The following is a 21084-nucleotide window of genomic DNA, read 5'->3' as shown; positions in this document are numbered from 1 at the left end:
TGCTTCGCATTCTTTGGTTCGTAACTTCATTCAGAGGTTAACACTGCTTAATCCTCCGGCTAGGACACCCCTGAATCCTTGCGACTTGAATTTGGTTCTGTCGGCTTTACAAGAACAGCCTTTTGAGCCGATACGACATATTCCCTTGGTGTTTTTGACAAGGAAACTAGTTTTTCTGGTAGCCAAATCTTCTACTAGAAGGGTATCAGAATTGGCTGCTCTTTCTTGTAAAGAGCCATATTTAATTATTCATAAGGATAGAGTGGTATTACGTCCTCATCCTAGTTTTCTGCCGAAGGTGGTTTCAGATTTTCATCTAAACCAGGATATTGTTCTACCTTCATGTTTTCCGGAACCCTGTTCTACGGAAGAAAGGTCACTACATTTTCTTGATGTGGCGAGAGCAGTCAAGGTCTACTTGTAAGCGACTGCTCAGATTCGAAAGACGGATGTTTTGTTTGTGTTGCCTGAAAGTCCTAGAAGAGGACAGGCAGCATCAAAGTCCACTATTTCTAAGTGGATTTGACAAGTAATTGTTCAGGCCTATGGTCTGAAGAGGAAGATTCCACCCTTTCAAATGAAAGCACACTCTACCAGGGCTGTTAGTGCTTCATGGGCAGTGCATCATCCAGCCTCTATGGCTCAGATCTGCAATTCCGCAACTTGGTCTTCAGTTCATACATTTACAAGATTCTATCAGGTAGATGTAAAAAGGCATGAGTATATCGCCTTTGGGTGCAGTGTGCTGCAGGCAGCAGTATAAGTCCCCTGGCCGATGCGTCCTTGGCAACCGATGAGTCGTCAGCTGTCAGCGGGCTTTCCCGCTGACAGCTAAATGTTTTTAAAAAAAAACAAAAACTGCAGGCTAAAGAAGATTTACGTAAAAAATGGCGTCATTCGGTCTAGTATGGATTTGGAGGGGACACCCCCACGCCAATTTTTTTTTTTTTTTATAAAATGGCGTGGGGTCCCCCCCAAAATCCATACTTGACCCTTATCCGAGCATGCAGCCCGGCAGGTCAGGAAAGGGAGGGGACGAGGGAGCACCCCCCCGAACCATACCGGACAACATGCCCTCAACATGGGGGGTGGGTGCTTTGGGTCATGGGGCTTTGCGCCCCCCACCTCAAAGCACCTTGCTCCCCATGTTGAGGTCATGCTCGGATAAGGGTCAAGTATGGATTTTGGGGGGGACCCCACGCCATTTTTAAAATAAAAAATTGGCGTGGGGGTGTCCCCTCCAATTCTATTCCTAGACTGCAGGGTCACAAAACGCAAATTGCAGTAAAATCGTAGTACTTGCATTTTGGATGCGGGTTTATTGAAGTCTATTACATGCAAAACGCTGCATTTTGCTGGGAAAAAAGTCTTAGACCCTTTCCAAAAAACGAGGACAAAAATGCATTGATGTGAACGTGTTCCATAGGAACCCATGTTAAATATAATGCATTACTGCAAAATGCATCAAAAAATGCATTAATGTGAATCAAGCCTTTGTGTCTCAAGAAATAGGGCATCAGTACATCAGGTGTGATCAATTTTTAATGATTGGCACCATAGCTTGTAGACTTTCTCAAGCCTTGTACACACACTTAGGTTTTCAGTCGACCGAACGTCCGAATTTTGTCAAAAGCGCGTGTCCATGATTTTGGAGATATTGACCATCTAGAATTTTTCGTTTGATAAAGGCTACGTACTATGAAGGTATAAAGAGGAAGTTCTTTTGTGTGCACGACCCCTCTGGGCCCCATCCGCTAATTCATTTAGGAGGCTTTCCGTGACCGAGGTTTTGCGATATTCCGATCCAGCTATTTTGGCATATAATAGAACTCTTGCTATTCGGCTAGGAGTAATTGCTCTGACCTGAGTCCTTTGCAAGGAAAAGAGGAGCTCCTGGTCCAAAAATTGGTTGCTCAACCATGAGCAATTTTGTCACATGCCCCTGCTGCAGGAGTTTCAGGAGAGTAATCCTCATGATTTCAGAAATTATGTCCGTATGACGGAACCCTGTTTTCACCGCCTTCTAGCCTTGGTGTCCCCCTATATCCGTAAGCAGGACAAATGTATGCAGATTTCTATCAATCCTGAGAAAAGGCTAATTGCAACCTTGCGGTATCTAGCAATGGGGAGAAGCCTCCAGGTTCTCAAATTCACCCCTGGGATCTCCCCCCAAGCTCTGAGTCATCATTCCAGATACATGCTCAGCCATTATTCAAGTGCTGCAGAAGGACTATATCAAGGTAGGTTTTATCTTTATACAACTTACATTCTATGTGTTTGTGCTTGCAAATGCTTTTCTGTCTATTTTTTTGGATTACATAATTGACTATATTGTAATATTTTGTGATTGTCCTCTTTGCATACATACTGTAATGTTTTCCTGCTCCTTTTTTTTGGCTACAGGCATATTTTCCTACAGTCACCTCCCAGTATGTTATCCCTTTGTTCATACACACCTAGCTTGTTAATTTACCAGTGTTTTTTCCCAGCTACATTTTGTGGCTTGCCAAAAAAAAAATGTGGCTTTAAAGAGGAGCTTTTCATATGAAAAATCATACAGAGTGCATGATGCCTTATTATGCTAAAGCAGTTTGGCTCCCCCCAGGTAAAAATGCTAAGTCAGCAGCTACAAATACTGTAGCTGCTGACTTTTAAGATTAGGACACTTCTTACCTGTCCACTAGGCTGGCAATAGAGGAAGGAGGAGGGGGTCAAACTACCAAGGAATCTTTCTGCAGCAAGCTCTCATGGAAGTGGAGAGGAGTACTTGTCCAAAACAGGTACCCATTACCCCCTTCCCCCTAAAAGGTGCCAAATGTGGCACCATTAGGGGGAGGAAGCAGATAAGTGGAGCTTCCACTTTTTTTGTCTGGAAGTCCTCTTTAAAGTATAACTAAAGGCAAAACTTTTTTTTTAGTTTTGGGGGCGCACCCCCTTCCTCAGAGCTAGGCTACATTGAAGGGGTTGCACCCCCGAAATGTGTCAGCTTATACCCAGTGATGTTATATAGCACATGTTTAGACTCTGTGATTTTTAGGCTTATAAGAGTTGCTGTTTGAGTACCCACCTTTTTAAAAATGTTATCATGTATCAAATGTCATTGGTAATCCGCTAGGTGTTTGCACCTTCCATTTTTTCTTTTTTATGTTACATATGTTCAAACATTAAGCAGACTAAGTTGGTATTGTAACATGTCAGCACTAAGCTAGATGGCAAAACAGAACTCCCCACCTTGCTAGTGTAATTAGTATTTAGGGAGAGTATTGTAGCCCACCAAAACATGACTATGCATAACTTCACTTGCACTTTGAATTCACATCCATTGTCAGACAGTCACATTAGTTATGGCAGTGTTTCTCAACGCCAGTCCTCAAGGCGCAACAACAGGTTATGTTTTCATGATTTCTGTTATTTTGCACCGGTGATTTGATCAATTTCACTTCCTTGGTAATTACCACAGCTGTTTCAAATGAGGAAGGTTCGGAAAACATGACCTGTTGGTGCTGGAGTTGATAAACACGGAGTTATGTTATCAAAACTTTGACCTAAAAAAAGTAGAAAAAAGGGGTAAAAAAGCTCTAAACACACTACATGAAGACAAAAATAGAAAAAAAAAACAGATAATGCAAGTGAAGAGGAAACTAGAATTTAGCCAGCATGTCCACAAAGTCTTGCATTCTGTGTTGTAAAGCAGTAGCAGCCTCCTTGATTTGCTCCAGTTCCTTGCAACACTGCAACATATCAGCACTCATTCTGCCAATTGTACAACGGGGAAGAACATGACCTGATAAGAAGAAGAAAAAGTATTAATGCAACAACGGGCAAGTGGCTGAGGCCCTACATACTGATTTTTGGTCAAGTTAATTGTAAACCTAATGAAATGCTTAGACACACTACCCTGCGTCTTGTTGGGTGGAACCTGCTTGCTCTTCTGACACCTACACTACTATGAATGTACCCACTGCAAATACTGTTATCTTGGCCCTCGTGTCTGGGTCTCAAAAACTATGCTACCTGTCGACACAGACAGCTCCTTCCACCTCTTCCTTCTCCATGATAATGGTAAGGCACCTACATACTTTGCGAATGTAGTGAATGGGTGTTTGTTTTTTAGCTAAAAACACTCGACATGTTAATGCTGAATAAGCAATAAAAAACAGACTCACCAAAAGTTTCTCTTTCTGTATCGCTTTGGCCCTCACTGCGAGTCATGTCAGGGGATGTTTGGCCAAGTAATCCAAGATCTGAGCAGGGTCCAGGTGACAGATTCCATGGCTCCAAATTGACAACTTGGGGGACATCTTCACTGACAATTTCCTCAAAAAAAAAAAAAAAAGTACAAGACAACATTTATTATTCCACCAAAAGTCGCTTCTGTTTCGGGCATACATTTTGCCCAGTTAGTCAACCAACCTTGAACTTGGTGTGGTGGTAATGTTGCTTTTTCACAAGTTGACTCCACCATGCTGGTCTCTGGACTCCATGTGACTTTTTTTTTTTTTTAGCCATAGTGGTCACGCTGGTTTTGTAGGACTATTTCCTGGCAAAACAGCAAAAAAAAAGGTAAGGTGATGCCATTTTCGTGGGGACAAAGACTTGACAAGTGCCAACATTGTTAAACTCCTGCAGTTGACCCCCCCCGGTCTCATACCTACCTCTAAATGTGTGGACACTTATTAGCCAATAGGTCTTGTTTGTGGTAAATGTTATGACACAATATGTTGGTGATCCCCTGCTCATGAGCCACAACACACCCAATAGCCAAGGAGGAGCCTAGGTGAAGCTTTATAAGTTTGCTTGGAGCAGTGGGACAGTGAGGACATAGCATGCAGGTACTGGGGACTGCAGTGGGCCTGTACATGGATGTCCTGCACTAATGATGGGTCTGGGGCACTGATGTACAGAACACAAGTTTTTTGTACCAGCCCTGGAAGGAGGTCAGCATGAGCTTACATAGAATTCTCTCTAGCCACTTTTACAAAGAACATATACAGACACATAATTTACACATATACATATTGTATAGGGACAAAATTGCTTACTTTTGTAAAGGATATGATAGAGGTGATCGAGCTGGTCTGGTTCATGATGCTTGAGATCGCACTTTTCCTTATTTGGTCCTTTGATCCCTCCACACCATTTTTATTTTGTAGAACTGCTATCACCTTGTCCAGAATTATATGTGGAATGCTACTAAATAGAAAATGAAGTACCTTCGTCCTAACATTGAATAGAAAGATTGGCAATTGAGGAGGCAATATGGACTATCATGGTACAGTATAGACTTAAACATTGGAGATACAAAAATATAAATGTATTGTACAAAACATAATTATTAAAACTTAGGCAAATATACAATTATGTTTTGTACAATACATTTATATTTTTCTATCTCCATTGTGTAATTCTATACTGTACCATGAAAGTCCTCAATTAACAATCTTTCCAGAATTATGTCCTTTCTGGTGTTTCATAATTCTGCAGCTTGCAGTCATAGTCCTTTTTTTCAAGTATGGCCACCATCTCGCCCTTACTCATAGGTGTGGCTTTAGCTCTCCTACTAGCTCCACCACCGCTGTGCTGCCTGGAACTCTCGTAATCCGCAATATCCTCCACACACCTTACGCCAACTAGCCTGTCTGTGTCGCATGTAAGATAATATTCGAGCCGTTCATGCCCCTGCATCATCACACGCCTGGGAGTATAGTTTCAAACATGCGCAGTGTATAAAGCCTGTGTGATCGCTTGATGAACCGCCGTAGAAAAGATCTGAGTGGAGGACGATTGAGCGACAACGCACGAAAACTGGCAGAAAACAAAGGTACTACTTTACATTGGGGCATAGGTGTTTAATGGCCTATACTGCTTATATTGGGGCCTAGATAGCTGTTTAGTGGCCTATACGGCTTATATTGGGGCACAGAGGTTTAGTGGACTATACTGTATACTGTGGCCTATATTGGGGACAGCTTATGGGGAAGCCAGATGAACTTGCGTTATGCTTTGTCTTGTGTTGTGTCTTGCAGGCGGCATGACTGACAAATTCACATCACCGGATTTTCTGCCACATTTCATTGATCAAGACAGGCAGATGCCATGTTTGTGGAGAATCAAAAGCAAGGATTTTTCCAATAAACAAAAAAAACGAGGCATTGAAAAAACTTGAATTATGCAAATCCTTTTACCCCAATGCAGACACCAGGTATGTGCGCACCAAAATTGCAAATCTCCGCAGCATCTTCAAAAGGGAGCTGAATAAAATTTAAGGAGTCAGAGAAGTCAGGAGCAGCAGCAGATGTGTATGTACCAAGGCTCTGGTACTTTGACAGCCTGCGCTTTGACTGAGCAGTGTGACCCCAGACCATCTGTCAACTCTGCCTTCCACCTTTCCTGTGGGGCCATGTCCTGAATCACAAGAGGAAGATGTTGAGGAGCCAACCTTGACAAAGGTATAGCATTGAAGAACATATTGTCTCTAAAAAATACAATGTTTAAAACTAAACATTATTGAGCCAATATTTCAGCATTAACAAAGTTTTCTTCTCAAAACACTGTAGTCAAATTACAGAATAAGTCTCTTGTTTTATTGATGACCAAATAAAAAAAAATTATTATAATGTCACATTTTTATACACAGGAAAGTGTGAATGTGGAGGAGCCCACTGGAAACACTGTGTCGGAGTAGCTGATCCCCACACTACCTCCTGCCGCCAAAAGAACCAGGAAAACCAAAAAACTGGAGGATGCTGCTGCTTCTTTTTTGACCAATACCTCTACAGCCCTCCAAAGAAATCTAGATGAGGATGATTCTTTTTTGGATCCCTGACAGCAAACATATTGTGCCTCATGTTGGAGGACCAACGGCACATGTGTGAGGTCCTCCTACTACAGGTGCTAAACAAGGGGGTCAAAGACCAAATCACCGAGCACACCCACCTGTCAGACTACCAGCCTCCACCTCCACAACCACCACAGCAGCCATGTGATCCCCACCAACCAGCATGGTCTGCAGACTATTCCCACCTATAAATACTATTAGTTTATGATTTGTTCTTTTTCCGTTTTATATTCTTGTGTTTTTGTTGCCAATTTTTGAGTGTGGAATGCACTTTTTGTTACAGTTAATATATGTTTTGATGTCTGACAGAGGATCTCTAAGTTGATTTCTGTTCTTTTTATTTTTATTACAAAAAAATTAAATTGTTGAGCACAATATTGTTTTTTTTCAGATTGCGTATTTGGAGTAGGCAGTTACATAAAAACAATAAAAGATAAATCTCTCAAAGTTCAAAATAGCACAAAAAGTCCATGAGTCATCCAGTGAATACAATCGTGTGTAATCAAACAGCATGCCGGAAAAGGTGAAAAATCGACGTGCCCACCACCATTATTCAGAGTGGCCTCTCACCTGACATGGACCCTTGAATTATAGAGGGTCATATTGGGCATTCCCTTATGGGTCATACAGGTAAGGAGCACAGCGGTTCAGCTTTCAGAGACTTCCGTCATAAGGCTGGAACAGGACACTCGGACAGTGCAGTGGAATATGGAACAGAGAATAATGGCAAAGATAGTTCTCTCCGTATAATCAGTTTTATTTAAAAAGATAAAAAATATACACTCACAAGTAAAGCACTAAACCAGTGCAAGTAGACAGGCTAGAGCGATGATGTGTAAACACAATTCTCTGAGGATGCGCGATGGCTGCGGGTGACGTCACGACGTATCCTCGTTCTGGACGTGTTGCGTCCCAGTGGGCGGGGACTTCTTCAGCAGATGGAGATACGACGTGGGCACCCGCGCTATATCCTAGGTAAGTAACCATGGCAATAATAAACCATGGCCGGCGTATCCGAGACCAGGAGATCAATTCCGGAAGTGTCCCCTTACAGTGTAAAATGAACAAACGGAAACTGGTCTGTGTACACCAATGGTAAACATATATATAAAAAAAATAGCGCTAATGAATAAATGAAATGCATCATTCCACATAGGATATGTGCAATATAAAAACATTATATATAGAGGATTGAGATAAAAATCCCCAAAATAAAAATACTATTTAAAAAATATTATAAAAAATATATATGATTAAAAGTGGACGTAAATGTGTAAATCATCCGCGGCCATGGATTGCTCCTACAATATTAATACATCAACGATCAGAAATAAAACAATTGGTATCAAAGTCTACATTTAACCCTTCAGGTCAAAGGACTCTGGTTTCATATATCCAGCAAGACTCCATTTTGCTTAGTTGTCTAATAAAATTTCCACCCCTCCAGTGCTTAGTGACCCTTTCGATCCCCCAGAATTTCAAACTCTTAGGATTCTGTTGATGGACTAATTTGAAATGTTTGGACACATTATGGGATTTGAGGCCTTTTTTAATATTGTTAACATGTTCAGCCAGCCTTACATGTAGGGGTGTAGAAGTTCTGCCAATGTACTGGAGCCCCCAGCCGCACTCCAGCATATAGACAACACCTACAGTATCACAAGTGATTAATTGCTTAATATTATACTCCTTGTTGGTGGCTGATGCAAGAAATTTTTTACGTTTTTTAATATTTCCTTTGGCATGCTTACATGGGACACATCTTCCACATGCGTAAAAGCCTCCCAAAAAGGAAAACAACCTATCCGAAGTGGGGGCTGGGGGATTTAAAACACCAGGAGCCAAACGATCCCTTAATGAGGGGGCTTTTTTGTAAATAAATTGTGGTCGGTCTGGTAATACTGGGCCTAAGACTCTGTCCGGCTTAAGGATAGACCAATTCTTTTGTATGATCCTCTCAAATTTGCGATATTGTACATTATAATCCAACACCATTTTAAAATTGTGGTTATCTACATTAGAATCCTTAATGGCGTTGGAAATCAATGTGCTTTTATCCAGTGATCTGTCATAACCTTTTTGCTCAAACCTAGAAGTAAGGACTTGAGACTGCATAACAATATCGTCCTCAGTGGTACAATTACTACGTAACCTAATAAACTGTCCCCTGGGGATGTTGCATAACCAAGAACGGTGATGGCAACTCCCCAGGGGAATATAAGTGTTACGATCGGTAGGTTTGAAATAGTTGGTAAGTGAAAAATGATCATGATTGATACTAATGGTCAGATCCAGGAAAACAACCTTTTCGGGATCAATGGTCCATGTCAAAGATATATTCCTTTGATTGTTATTCAGAGATTCAAGGAAATCATCAAGCTTTGATCTGTCACCCTTCCAGATCAGGATGAGATCATCAATAAATCTCCGATAACAAATGAGTTCAGGGGGTCGATTATGAAATACGGCTTCTTCCTCCCAGTGGGCCATAAAAATATTAGCCACACTGGGAGCAAAACGAGCCCCCATGGCAACGCCCCTCGTTTGCAAATAGAATTCCCTGTTATACCAGAAATAGTTCCTGGTTAAACAAAAGTTAAGACAACTTAAAATGAATTTTTGATGTCTACCCAATAGGGAAGACGAGGAGAGAGCCCATTCAACTGAAGACATGGCATCCTTATGACCAATAATGGTATACAGCGAACTTATGTCCGCTGTCACCAAAAAGGTGGAGGGAGAACATTCAATATGCTTGGTATCCTTCAAAAATGCAGGGGTTTTCATAACAAGCGGCTGTAAAAAGAAATCAATACACTGTCCAAGCCTCGCAGAAACAGAATCAATCCCATTAACAATGGGTCGTCCGGGGGGATTGGTGGTGTACTTGTGGATCTTAGGTAAAAAATAAATAGGTGTTCTACAAAACAGAGGATCAAGATACATGGCTTCTTTCTTATTGAGGATCCTTTGATCCTTACCATCCTCTATAATAGTATGTAGTTCGTCTTTGAATGCCAACATAGGATCTTTATTGAGGACACTATAAGTATCCCGATCTGAAAGCAAACGACACATTTCTGTTTGATAGTATTCTTTTCTTAAAATGACTAAACCTCCCCCCTTGTCTGCGGGGCGGATTACTATACTGGTGACAGCGGATGTAAGTTCGCTGTATACCATTATTGGTCATAAGGATGCCATGTCTTCCGTTGAATGGGCTCTCTCCTCGTCTTCCCTATCGGGTAGACATCAAAAATTCCTTTTAAGTTGTCTTAACTTTTGTTTAACCAGGAACTATTTCTGGTATAACAGGGAATTCTATTTGCAAACAAGGGGTGTTGCCATGGGGGCTAGTTTTGCTCCCAGTGTGGCTAATATTTTTATGGCCCACTGGGAGGAAGAAGCCGTATTTCATAATCGACCCCCTGAACTCATTTGTTATCGGAGATTTATTGATGATCTCATCCTGATCTGGAAGGGTGACAGATCAAAGCTTGATGATTTCCTTGAATCTCTGAATAACAATCAAAGGAATATATCTTTGACATGGACCATTGATCCCGAAAAGGTTGTTTTCCTGGATCTGACCATTAGTATCAATCATGATCATTTTTCACTTACCAACTATTTCAAACCTACCGATCGTAACACTTATATTCCCCTGGGGAGTTGCCATCACCGTTCTTGGTTATGCAACATCCCCAGGGGACAGTTTATTAGGTTACGTCGTAATTGTACCACTGAGGACGATTTTGTTATGCAGTCTCAAGTCCTTACTTCTAGGTTTGAGCAAAAAGGTTATGACAGATCATTGGATAAAAGCACATTGATTTCCAACGCCATTAAGGATTCTTATGTAGATAACCACAATTTTAAAATGGTGTTGGATTATAATGTACAATATCGCAAATTTAAGAGGATCATACAAAAGAATTGGTCTATCCTTAAGCCGGACAGAGTCTTAGGCCCAGTATTACCAGACCGACCACAATTTATTTACAAAAAAGCTCCCTCATTAAGGGATCGTTTGGCTCCTGGTGTTTTAAATCCCCCAGCCCCCACTTCGGATAGGTTGTTTTCCTTTCTGGGAGGCTTTTACGCATGTGGAAGATGTGTCCCATGTAAGCATGCCAAAGGAAATATTAAAAAACGTAAAAAATTTCTTGCATCAGCCACCAACAAGGAGTATAATATTAAGCAATTAATCACTTGTGATACTATAGGTGTTGTCTATATGCTGGAGTGCGGCTGGGGGCTCTAGTACATTGGCAGAACTTCTAGACCCCTACATGTAAGGCTGGCTGAACATGTTAACAATATTAAAAAAGGCCTCAAATCCCATAATGTGTCCAAACATTTCAAATTAGTCCATCAACAGAATCCTAAGAGTTTGAAATTCTGGGGGATCGAAAGGTTCACCAAGCACTGGAGGGGTGGAAATTTTATTAGACAACTAAGCAAAAGGGAGTCTTACTGGATATATGAAACCAGAGTTCTTTGACCTGGAGGGTTAAATGTAGACTTTGATACCAATTGTTTTATTTCTGATCGTTGATGTATTAATATTGTAGGAGCAATCGATGGCCGCGGATGATTTACACATTTACGTCCACTTTTAATCATATATATTTTTTATAATATTTTTTAAATAGTATTATTTTTATTTTGGGGATTTTTATCTCAATACTCTATATATAATATAATGTTTTTATGTTGCACATATCCTATGTGGAATGATGCATTTAATTTATTAATTAGTGCTATTTTTTTAATATATATGTTTACCATTGGTGTACACAGACCAGTTTCCGTTCATTTTACGCTGTAAGGGGACACTTCCGCAATTGATCTCCTGGTCTCGGATACGCCGGCCATGGTTTGTTTATTATTGCCATGGTTACTTACCTAGGATATAGCGCGGGTGCCCACGTCGTATCTCCATCTTCTGAAGAAGTCCCCGCCCATTGGGACGCAACGCGTCCAGAACGAGGATACGTTGTGACGTCTCCCGCGGCCATCGCGCATCCTCAGGGAATTGTGTTTACACATCATCGCTCTAGCCTGTCTACTTGCACTGGTTTAGTGCTTTACTTGTGAGTGTATATTTTTTATCTTTTTAAATAAAACTGATTATACGGAGAGCACTATCTTTGCCATTATTCTCTGTTCCATATGCCACTGCACTGTCCGAGTGTCCTGATCCAGCCTTATGACGGAAGTCTCTGAATGCTGAACCGCTGTGCTCCTTACCTGTATGACCCATAAGGGAATGCCTAATATGACCCTCTATAATTAAAGGGTCCATGTTGTCAGGTGAGAGGCCACTCTGAATAATGGTGGTGGGCACGTTGATTTGTCACCTTTTGCGGCATGCTGTTTGATTACACACGATTGTTTGGATTTACTGGATGACTCGTGGACTTTTTGTGCTATTTTGAACTTTGAGAGATTTATCTTTTATTGTGTTCTGTGTTAACTGACACAATCGCAGCACGCAGTCATAATATATTTGTGTTATTTTAAGACATACATCGTACATTCTCCGCATTGCATGGTATTTTGTGTGTTTGTTTATTTTTTTGATTTGTCCTTAATTAGCGCTGCACCATTTGCTTATACATTTATTCTAGGGATTTGATTGTTGACCCTGGTGTTCAGCTGCTGAGAAATATTACACATATTCGCGCTGATTTATACTTCTACTTTTAGTTACATGAAAACAAAGCTTTATAAAAACAAGCAACACCAAAATAGTTTTCTTTTTTCTATAAGTGTCGGTTCACAAAGGGACGGCTTCAAAGTCGTCCGACTCTGAAGCTTCCCCACACAGCGTGACCTCAGCGCGGCTTGCAAACAACTTCTTTAATAGAAGTCACTGCAAGCCCCTCCGGAGTCGCCCCAAAGTAGTACAGGAACCTTTTTCTAAGTCGGAGCAACTTTGTACTGCATGGGGCGCGACTTGTCAGGCTGAAAAGTCACCTGACATGGTCACCCCTGTGTGAACCGGACTTAATAAATCCTGGATAGCTCGTTCATGCAAATCATCGTAGCTGTATGTCGGCCCTTTAAACAGCTATAGCAGGCATGCGTGCACACTGGCTGCACAGCAGGGGACCCAATGCGTGTGGCCTGCGGGCGTGATGTCCGCCAGCCACATGAGATCGTGGGCACGAGAGCCAGAACAGGGATGTGTGTGTGTCCGTGTTTGTGTACACAAATCCCTATTCTATCAGGAGAGGAGAGACGGATTGTCTGTTCCTACTTATTAGGAACAGCGATATGTCTCTCCTCCTAGTCAGTTACATCCCCCCACAGTTAGAAGCACACACGAGGGAACACATTTAACCCCTTGATTGCCCCCTAGCGTTAACCCCTTCCCTATCCGTGACATTTACACAGTAATCAATGCATTTTTATAGCACTGATCGCTGTATAAATGTCAATGGTCCCAAAAATGTGTCAGAAGTGTCTGCTCTGTCCGCCACAATGTCGCAGTCCTGCTAAAAATCGAAGATTGCAGCCATTACTAGTAAAAAAAAAAAAAATAATAAAAATGCCATAAATCTCTTTTCTATTTTGTAGACGCTATAACTTTTGCGCAAACCAATCAATATACACTTATTGTGATTTTTTTATTTTTTTAACCAAAAATATGTAGAAGAATATATATTGGCCTAAACTGATGAAGAAATTCCTTTTTTTTTTTTTTTTTTTTTTAAATTGTCCTTTTTTTGTTTATAGCGCAAAAAATAAAAACCGCAGAGGTGATCAAATACTACCAAAAGAAAGCTCTATTTGTGGGGTAAAAAGACGTCAATTTTGTTTGGGTACAGCGTTGCACGTCCGCGCAATTGTCAGTTAAAGCGACCCAGTGCCGTATCGCAAAGAATGGCTTGATTATTAAGGGGGAAAATCTTCCAGGGCTAAAGTGGTTAAGGGCAAATCATTCATATCACAACAGAACACATGCCTTTTTAAGTAAGTTTTTACATCCGCATCACCAGCAGCAGCTTAATTATTATCACATTAAGTAAAAGATGATAATGTGCACTGTATTTCGAGATTTCATATGCTGTGAAACGAATTTTCTTTCTTGAATATGATTGCTAGTTTACATGACCGAATTCTTCCGGGTCGTTCTTTGGTTCCGATCATGCGTGTTTGTATTTTCAACTTTTGTGTGACGATTTTTGTAGTCACTATCCAAAAATCAGGCGTTCTTTTTACGTGCAACAAAAATGATAGTCTGCATATCAGGATTTTTTCGTCCGAAAAATCTGAATCGACTGTTGAAAGGACTATAATAACAGTAAAATTTTCGGGCGATCGGTCGTCGTACGAAAATTAACGTACAAATTTTTGCATCGTGTGTATGGGCCTTTACGTTCACAAAGACCAAATAATATACACTGATTTGGGTTATTTTTTAGCAAAGCTATGTTGCAGTATAAATTTTGGCTAAAATTTTATGAGAAAAAATTACTAATTTGCTAAATTTTATAACAGAACTGAAGAAAAATGCATTTTGTACAAAGTTTTCGTTTTTTTAATTTCTAGCTTAAGTAATAAAAAAACCCAGTGGTGTCTAAATACCACCAAAAGAAAGCCGTGTGAAAAAAAGGACAAACATTTCATATGGGTACAGTGTTGCATGACTGAGTAATCATCATTCAAAATGTGAGAGCATTGAAAGCTGAAATTGGTCTGGTTAGGAAGGGGGTTTAAGTGCCCAGTGGGCAAGTCGTGGCTGACAGCTTGTAGTTCTCAATGAACGGCAAGGGCACAGGTGAGCCTTCTTGTAGTCCATTGATCTTCCTGCTCCCAGGTAACTGCCTTGCCTGTACAAGGTAGGGGCAGACGGCTATCTTGAGAGTCTGCAGAAGCCTGAGATTGCACCCACAATCTGCTGATTAAAGGGTGCAATGCTCTCCAGGCTCCTTAGAAAAAACATAAATGCACATTTTTTGCACATAAATGCACATGAAAAAATTAAAATTTTTTTATTTTTTAAAATACATATGGAAACAAAGCCATATTCATTCCCCCACTGGATGGAGTGCTCACTGTTTCTTTTTCTTTTTTTCTCTTAGGGTTAAGGGATCAGGCATAACTTTTTGACTATGTGCTATCTCTTCCTCAGGACCTGCCCCCTTTTTCTGTGTCCTGTACTGTACAATAAAAATAAGATATATTTAGACATACCTTTTTATATTACCTATCTTGGAGTACAGTACAGGACACTGGTCCCTTTCCTCTCCTTTTCTTTTCTTGATATTATCACTTGCTAACTAAACTGGAGCCTTGAAGAGCAGATGGGCTTATATGGGGACCCAGGGGTGGTCTCAGCAAAGCTTTTTGCCAGTTTCCAAGCACCTGAAGGTAGCAGCATATAACCCATGATCTATGAATCAATTAATGTGTCCTGTACTCCAACTTATATAAAAGTATCCCATCTGCGCTGTAATATACCATTAAATGTCCCTGTGCCTGTGTTATGTAAAAAATAATATGCTTATCTATATCAGCGTGGAGCTGGTCTCTTCACTTTCCGGCTCACAGTTCCAGTGGGCGGGGGCCGAGCACTCCCACTGACGTCAGCCGGTGGGGGGGGAGAGAAGAGAGCCGCGCGTCAGATGAGCGATGGGGGCCATGCTGATATAAATACAGATGAGCATATTTTTTACATAATACAGGCACAGAGACACCTATTGGTATATTACAGCACGTATTGGATGATTTTATATGAAATATGAGAGCAGTGGGGGGAGGGGACAGGAGGACAGGGGAGATGCAGGAGAGCAGGGCTGCGGATGACGGCACGTAAACGGACCGCGGTGATTATCGTGGTCAGTTTACATGGGGGGGAGGGCATAGACAGGCAGGATCAGCTCGGTATTACAGGTGTTACAGGAGGCCAAATTACACAACACAAGCACTGTGCTGTATAATATGCTTTAAAGAAACATAATCTGTTTTTTTTTTTTTTTGTTTTTTTTTTTTTGTTTTTTATTGTTTTTTAGGTTAACAAATGCTTTAGTTTAGCGGTATGTCAGAATTCCCCTTTTTTTCCTTAATGGCTTTTGTTATTGTTATAGGAGCTGTTCTGTGTGTGTGGGGCCCTGAAACGTGCTCGATTGCTGAGCCCAGGTGTTGCCGAAGTTGTATTTGTAAGAAAGGAGGATGCTGTTGGTGCATATAAAAAATACAACAACAGATACTTAGATGGTAAGTAGTAGTCTTTCGCTGTTCAGGGTGCTTTCAGGGCCATCCATGAATTTGCAAATCACATTATTTGGGGTTATCCACACAATGACAGTAGTCCTATCACAACATTTGATTTATGTTTGTTACACTCAGTTCTGTAACTCTGGTTGTAACGCGCTGTAACTCTCTGTTATCTGATACTATGTTATAACAACTGGAATCAAACTACTTATGTTTTATTGCATTGCAATGCCAATTCCTATAAATAAGCTATGGTTAACATGCTATGCTAATTTACAGGCAGAAACTACCTATTTAGGGAACAGAACGGTAGTTTTTGAGATGAAAAATTGAGATATTACCCTCCCTGCAGCTCCTGAAAGAAAAGTCACTGATAGTAGATAAGATCATAGGTTCAAGGCCTTACTTAGGATTAAAGTCCCATTCAGGGCAAAAAAAAGTTTTCTCTTGCGTTCATTGACGGACATAGCCCTTCAGATTCTTGACCAATAGAGTTTTATAGTGCCATCTACAGGAGTAGCACACTAGGCAGGAAAAAAACTCAGCCCATTTCTGCATAGGCAAACCATTTTATCTACCTAGTGTTTCAGGAGTAAGGACCTAGTTTTCTGCTGAGACCTGTTTTTTCCATAGCTTTTTTTTTTTTCATGGGATTTTTGCCTGTAGAGATCTAAAATCAAGGCGAGCAGGAAGTGTCCCCCACCATCAGCATCTTCCTCGAACATCTCAAAACCACTACGATTCCACTGGGGGAATCCCCCTCCTTTAAGGATCCTGTGGACAACAGGGCAGAAGCAATCGCACGTTCTATTTTTACCATTGCTGGGTTTGTGTTGTCCTGTGTTGGCCACTGCCCTGGTGTCAGACACTGACCAAATGGGCCGAGGTTCTGCAGCAAGGGTTGTCCCCTGGACAAGTTCCCCAGGCATACATAGAACTGGTGGACCAGCTTGTCCAGGGCCTGAAGTACGTTTGTAATGCATCCTTTGATGCTGCTCCTCTCCTTTCCAAGGTATCTGTCTCAGCAATGTTGCTCTGATGTTTGCTTTGGCTCAAATGTTGTTCTGCAGGCCCGCCTTTCCAGCGGACGCCTCTTTGGCGCTACAATGGACGACATCAATAACCTTACAGGTGGTAAGAGTACCTTTCTCCCATAGGACAAATAGAGCAAATAATCACAGCGGAAGTCTGGGCCTTCCTTCATGGCTCATAAGACTATTTTTTTATTCCAATGGCGCCTCTGAAAAAGGCTCCAAGCCCTTCAAGGCTTCCGTTGTTTACAATCGTTCCTGGTCCAATATGCCCACAGACAGGTTCTCCTCGGCATGAAAGTTTGCCCCCACCCAGGGTGGGGGGGGGTTGCCTTCACTGGTTTTCAGGCCCATGGACCTTACTCATTCCCAACAAGTGGGTCCAGTATCTAATTGGGACCAGTTGCAAAATGAAATTTCTTTCCTTTTTCACCAGAGAAATTACTTTCCTCCAATCCTTATCGTCCATGATTGCACATTTTGGCACTCTACAGGGCAGTACAGGACCTGCTTCTGCAGGGAGTGATTGTTCCAGTGCCCGAATGGGACCGATTCCAGGGGTTTTACTCCAACCTGTTCAGGGTCTCGAAGGAGGACAAGGTTTGCCCAATTCTGGATCTCAAGGTCTTGAATTCCTTTGTCTATATACCCTAAATATATTATTAAATAAGAATTCATCAACACCATTGCATCGCACAGCTCAGTTAACAATTGATATGGATGCAAAACAGTCAAGTGCAAAGTGTTTGAAATAATTCATAAACACACAATTTCTGCTAATTCTGGTGAATTGACTACTGGGTGTATTGTAGATCTATTTTTTATGATAACTCGATGTGGGTATGTAACTGTTTTGATCTGTCTCTTTGAAGTACGTTTCAGTAAGTATCTTCCCCTCATTTTTAAACCATCTCAGATCCAGGAAATTCACTTGATCCAAGCTCCACTCTCCAGTGAAGCGAAGATCATAATAATTTCGGTCTAAACGTTCCAAGAGACATTCCAAACTTTCTAATGGGCCTTCCCATACTAGTAAAATGTCATCTATGTAGCATTTGTAGAGCGCCCAACCTGAGGGCCGCTGGCCCATACATAAAATGGTGTGGAGGCTTCAGACGTTCCACCGCCCCAGAAAGACGTCATGTGACAAAACGTGTAGGGTGGGGCTAGCACGCTGATGCCAACACGTTGTGCAGGATTGCACTCGCTGCTCACACACAAACCAGAGCGGCTGGAGGCAATTGGGAAAACATTTATGCCTAGAATCCCTAGTGTCGGGTCTGACACTTGTAATATGTGAGTGAACTTCTTTGTTTTATATAAACTTTTTAAAGCGTTATCGCACTATTGGAGCTTCTTTCTACCTTCTCTTATATCTGGATGAATTATGACATGGAACAGGGGTAGGCAACCTTTTAGTAGTACTGTGCCAAAACAAGATGTTGAAGGCCTATGCAGTCTCGCCAGAGCCCATAAACTATTTATGGACACTTTAAGGCTCTGTAAAGCACCGTGTCTATATTTGCAGCCAAGAAGGCACATAAAGCACTGATAGTCGATTGATATATAGTTGAGTGCAATATTATTATTATTCTTGTCTGTTTCTGACAAACTGTTTTGCAATATATTTTCACCATTTAAGCTATTTATATAAACCTATATAAAACAAAAAAGTACTGGCGTTTGTGGTTTGGATTTGAACATAATGGTATGTCATATAATTTTTCATATGGACAAGGTGCTGTTGCATGTAAATCTGATTTTCAGATAAATTTCATTTTAATTATGATATAAAATAATGAATGTGGGTGCCTTTTTGGTGGAGTGATTTTTTTTTTTTTGGGGGGGGGCAGCATTTCATTCTTGGACCCAGGCAGCACAATGTCCTGGGCAGGTTCTGCATTGGTGGTACACTAATCACAAAGTTAAAACCCAGGCATTTAAAGTAGGGCAAAGTATCATATAAGGGTTCTAACTGTAGGAGCATAGGAGTCTAAACCATAAGTGATCCGGTGGCTTGACCAGTGGTGTAATTTATTATTTATTCACGATAAGAGCGGGGGCCTCTATAGGAGAATACAACATGTGATGAAAGGGCCGGAGCCTCACCCCTCCAGATCTACAGCTTATTCTGCTGCTTGTTCTACTTTATTGCAACATTAAAATTACATTTCTCTTTCATTCATCGACACAGCGCCTTCTTAATCTTGACCATTGGGTTATATTGCCTCTGTAGGAGTAGGACTAAAAACACCTGGCTACGCCCATGGGATGTCCTCAGTTAGTATATAACCCCCTCCCTGCTCTAGGTATTCAGTTTTTTTTCTGTCTAGTCAGGAGTAAGGACCTAGCTCCTTGCTGGGATCTTTTGGTCCTAGCAAATTTTACTTTTTGTCTTTTTTTTTTTTTCCATGCATTTTCTCCTGGGAGATCTGCAATCAACTGCCGGACTGGGCAACGGGCTGGATAATCTAGATCCAGTGGTCTCCCCAGTCCAGCCAGTAAGCACATGCAGACCGCAGCTACGCGCTAGGTCAGCCACAACAGACAGCCTCAACGGACGGAGGCTGGCCCACGAGTTAAACATCTCGCAGGGTCGCATACGAACGGGCTCTAGTCTGAGTCTCAGCGGTCCCTTGGCCAACAGCCCCCCACTTTGGTGGCGAGGAATTCTGTCTGGAGGGTCACCTGCACCATGGATCGGTAAGTACGGTTCCTCCTTTCCCCCTTTGTGCGGTTTGGGGTGGACGCGGGTACCCTCCGGGGATGGTCGGACCTGCCTGCAGGATCCCTCCTCCCATCCTAAAGTCCACTGTTTAAACTTGGCCTCCCCCTCCCCCCACGGATTGGTAGGAGTCCCAATACATTTAGGCCAAAATGTATTCAGCCACATGTCTTTGGTAAATAAAAAGTAAATAAGCGTATATTTATTGGTTTGCGCAAAAGTTATAGCGTCTACAAACTAGGGTACATTTTCTGGAGTTTACGCAGGTTTTAGTTTGACTGCCTATCTCATTTCTTGAGGTGCAAAATTGCAGGGCAGTAGGCGGTGCTTGGTTTTCGGGGTCCCGTACGCGGCCAGGCTCCCAAAAAGTCTCGCACATGTGGTATCCCTGTACTCAAAAGAAGCAAAAGAATGTATTTTGGGGTGTAATTTCACATATGCCCATGGCATGTTTGAGCAATATATCATTTAGTGACAACTTTGTGCAAAAAAAAAAAAAAAATTCCTGCAACTTGTGTCACAATATAAAATATTCCATGGACTCGCCTTCCCTTTCAGCGGATAGCTTGGGGTGTCTACTTTCCTAAATGGGGTCATTTTTGGGGGGTTTGAACTGTCCTGGCATTTTATGCACAACATTTAGAAGCTTATGTCACACATCACCCACTCTTCTAACCACTTGAAGACAAAGCCCTTTCTGACACTTTTTGTTTACATGAAAAAAATATTTTTTTTTGCAAGAAAATAACTTTGAACCCCCAAACATTATATATTTAAAGCAAATGCCCTACAGATTAAAATGGTGGGTGTTTCATTTTTTTTTCACACAGTATTTGCGCAGCATTTTTTCAAATGCATTTTTTTTGGGAAAAAAAACACTTTTTTTTTTTTTTATTTTAATGCACTAAAACACACTATATTGCCCAAATGTTTGATGTAATAAAAAAGATGATCTTCGGCCGAGTACATGGATACCAAACACGACATGCTTTAAAATTGCGCACAAATGTGCAGTGGTGACAAACTACATACATTTTTAAAAGCCTTTACAGGTTACCACTTTAGATTTACAGAGGAGGTCTACTGCTAAAATTACTTCCCTCAATCTGACCTTCGTGGTGATACCTCACATGCATGGTGCAATTGCTATTTACATTTGACGCCAGACAGACGCTTGCGTTCGCCTTTGTGCGAGAGCAAGGGGGGGCAGGGGTGCTTTTTTTTTTTTTTTTTTTTTAAAGTTGGGGTCTATTAGACTCTAG

The 21084-nt window shown here is 41.4% G+C and overlaps 1 protein-coding gene across 1 annotated transcript in view; it reads left to right on the top strand.

Annotated features, from left to right (window-relative positions):
- Positions 1 to 21084, top strand: part of POLDIP3 (DNA polymerase delta interacting protein 3) — a gene marked incomplete in the record, with an annotated part of 573953 nt that overhangs the window by 418461 nt on the left and 134408 nt on the right. Inside the window, 1 exon segment of the mRNA XM_073592662.1 lies at positions 15937 to 16066. Within this exon segment, the coding sequence (XP_073448763.1) occupies positions 15937 to 16066 (130 nt within the window).

Source organism: Aquarana catesbeiana, linkage group LG07, assembly GCF_042186555.1.
Source record: "Aquarana catesbeiana isolate 2022-GZ linkage group LG07, ASM4218655v1, whole genome shotgun sequence".
Lineage (NCBI taxonomy): Eukaryota > Metazoa > Chordata > Amphibia > Anura > Ranidae > Aquarana > Aquarana catesbeiana.
This window is presented reverse-complemented; position numbering and strand designations above follow the sequence as displayed.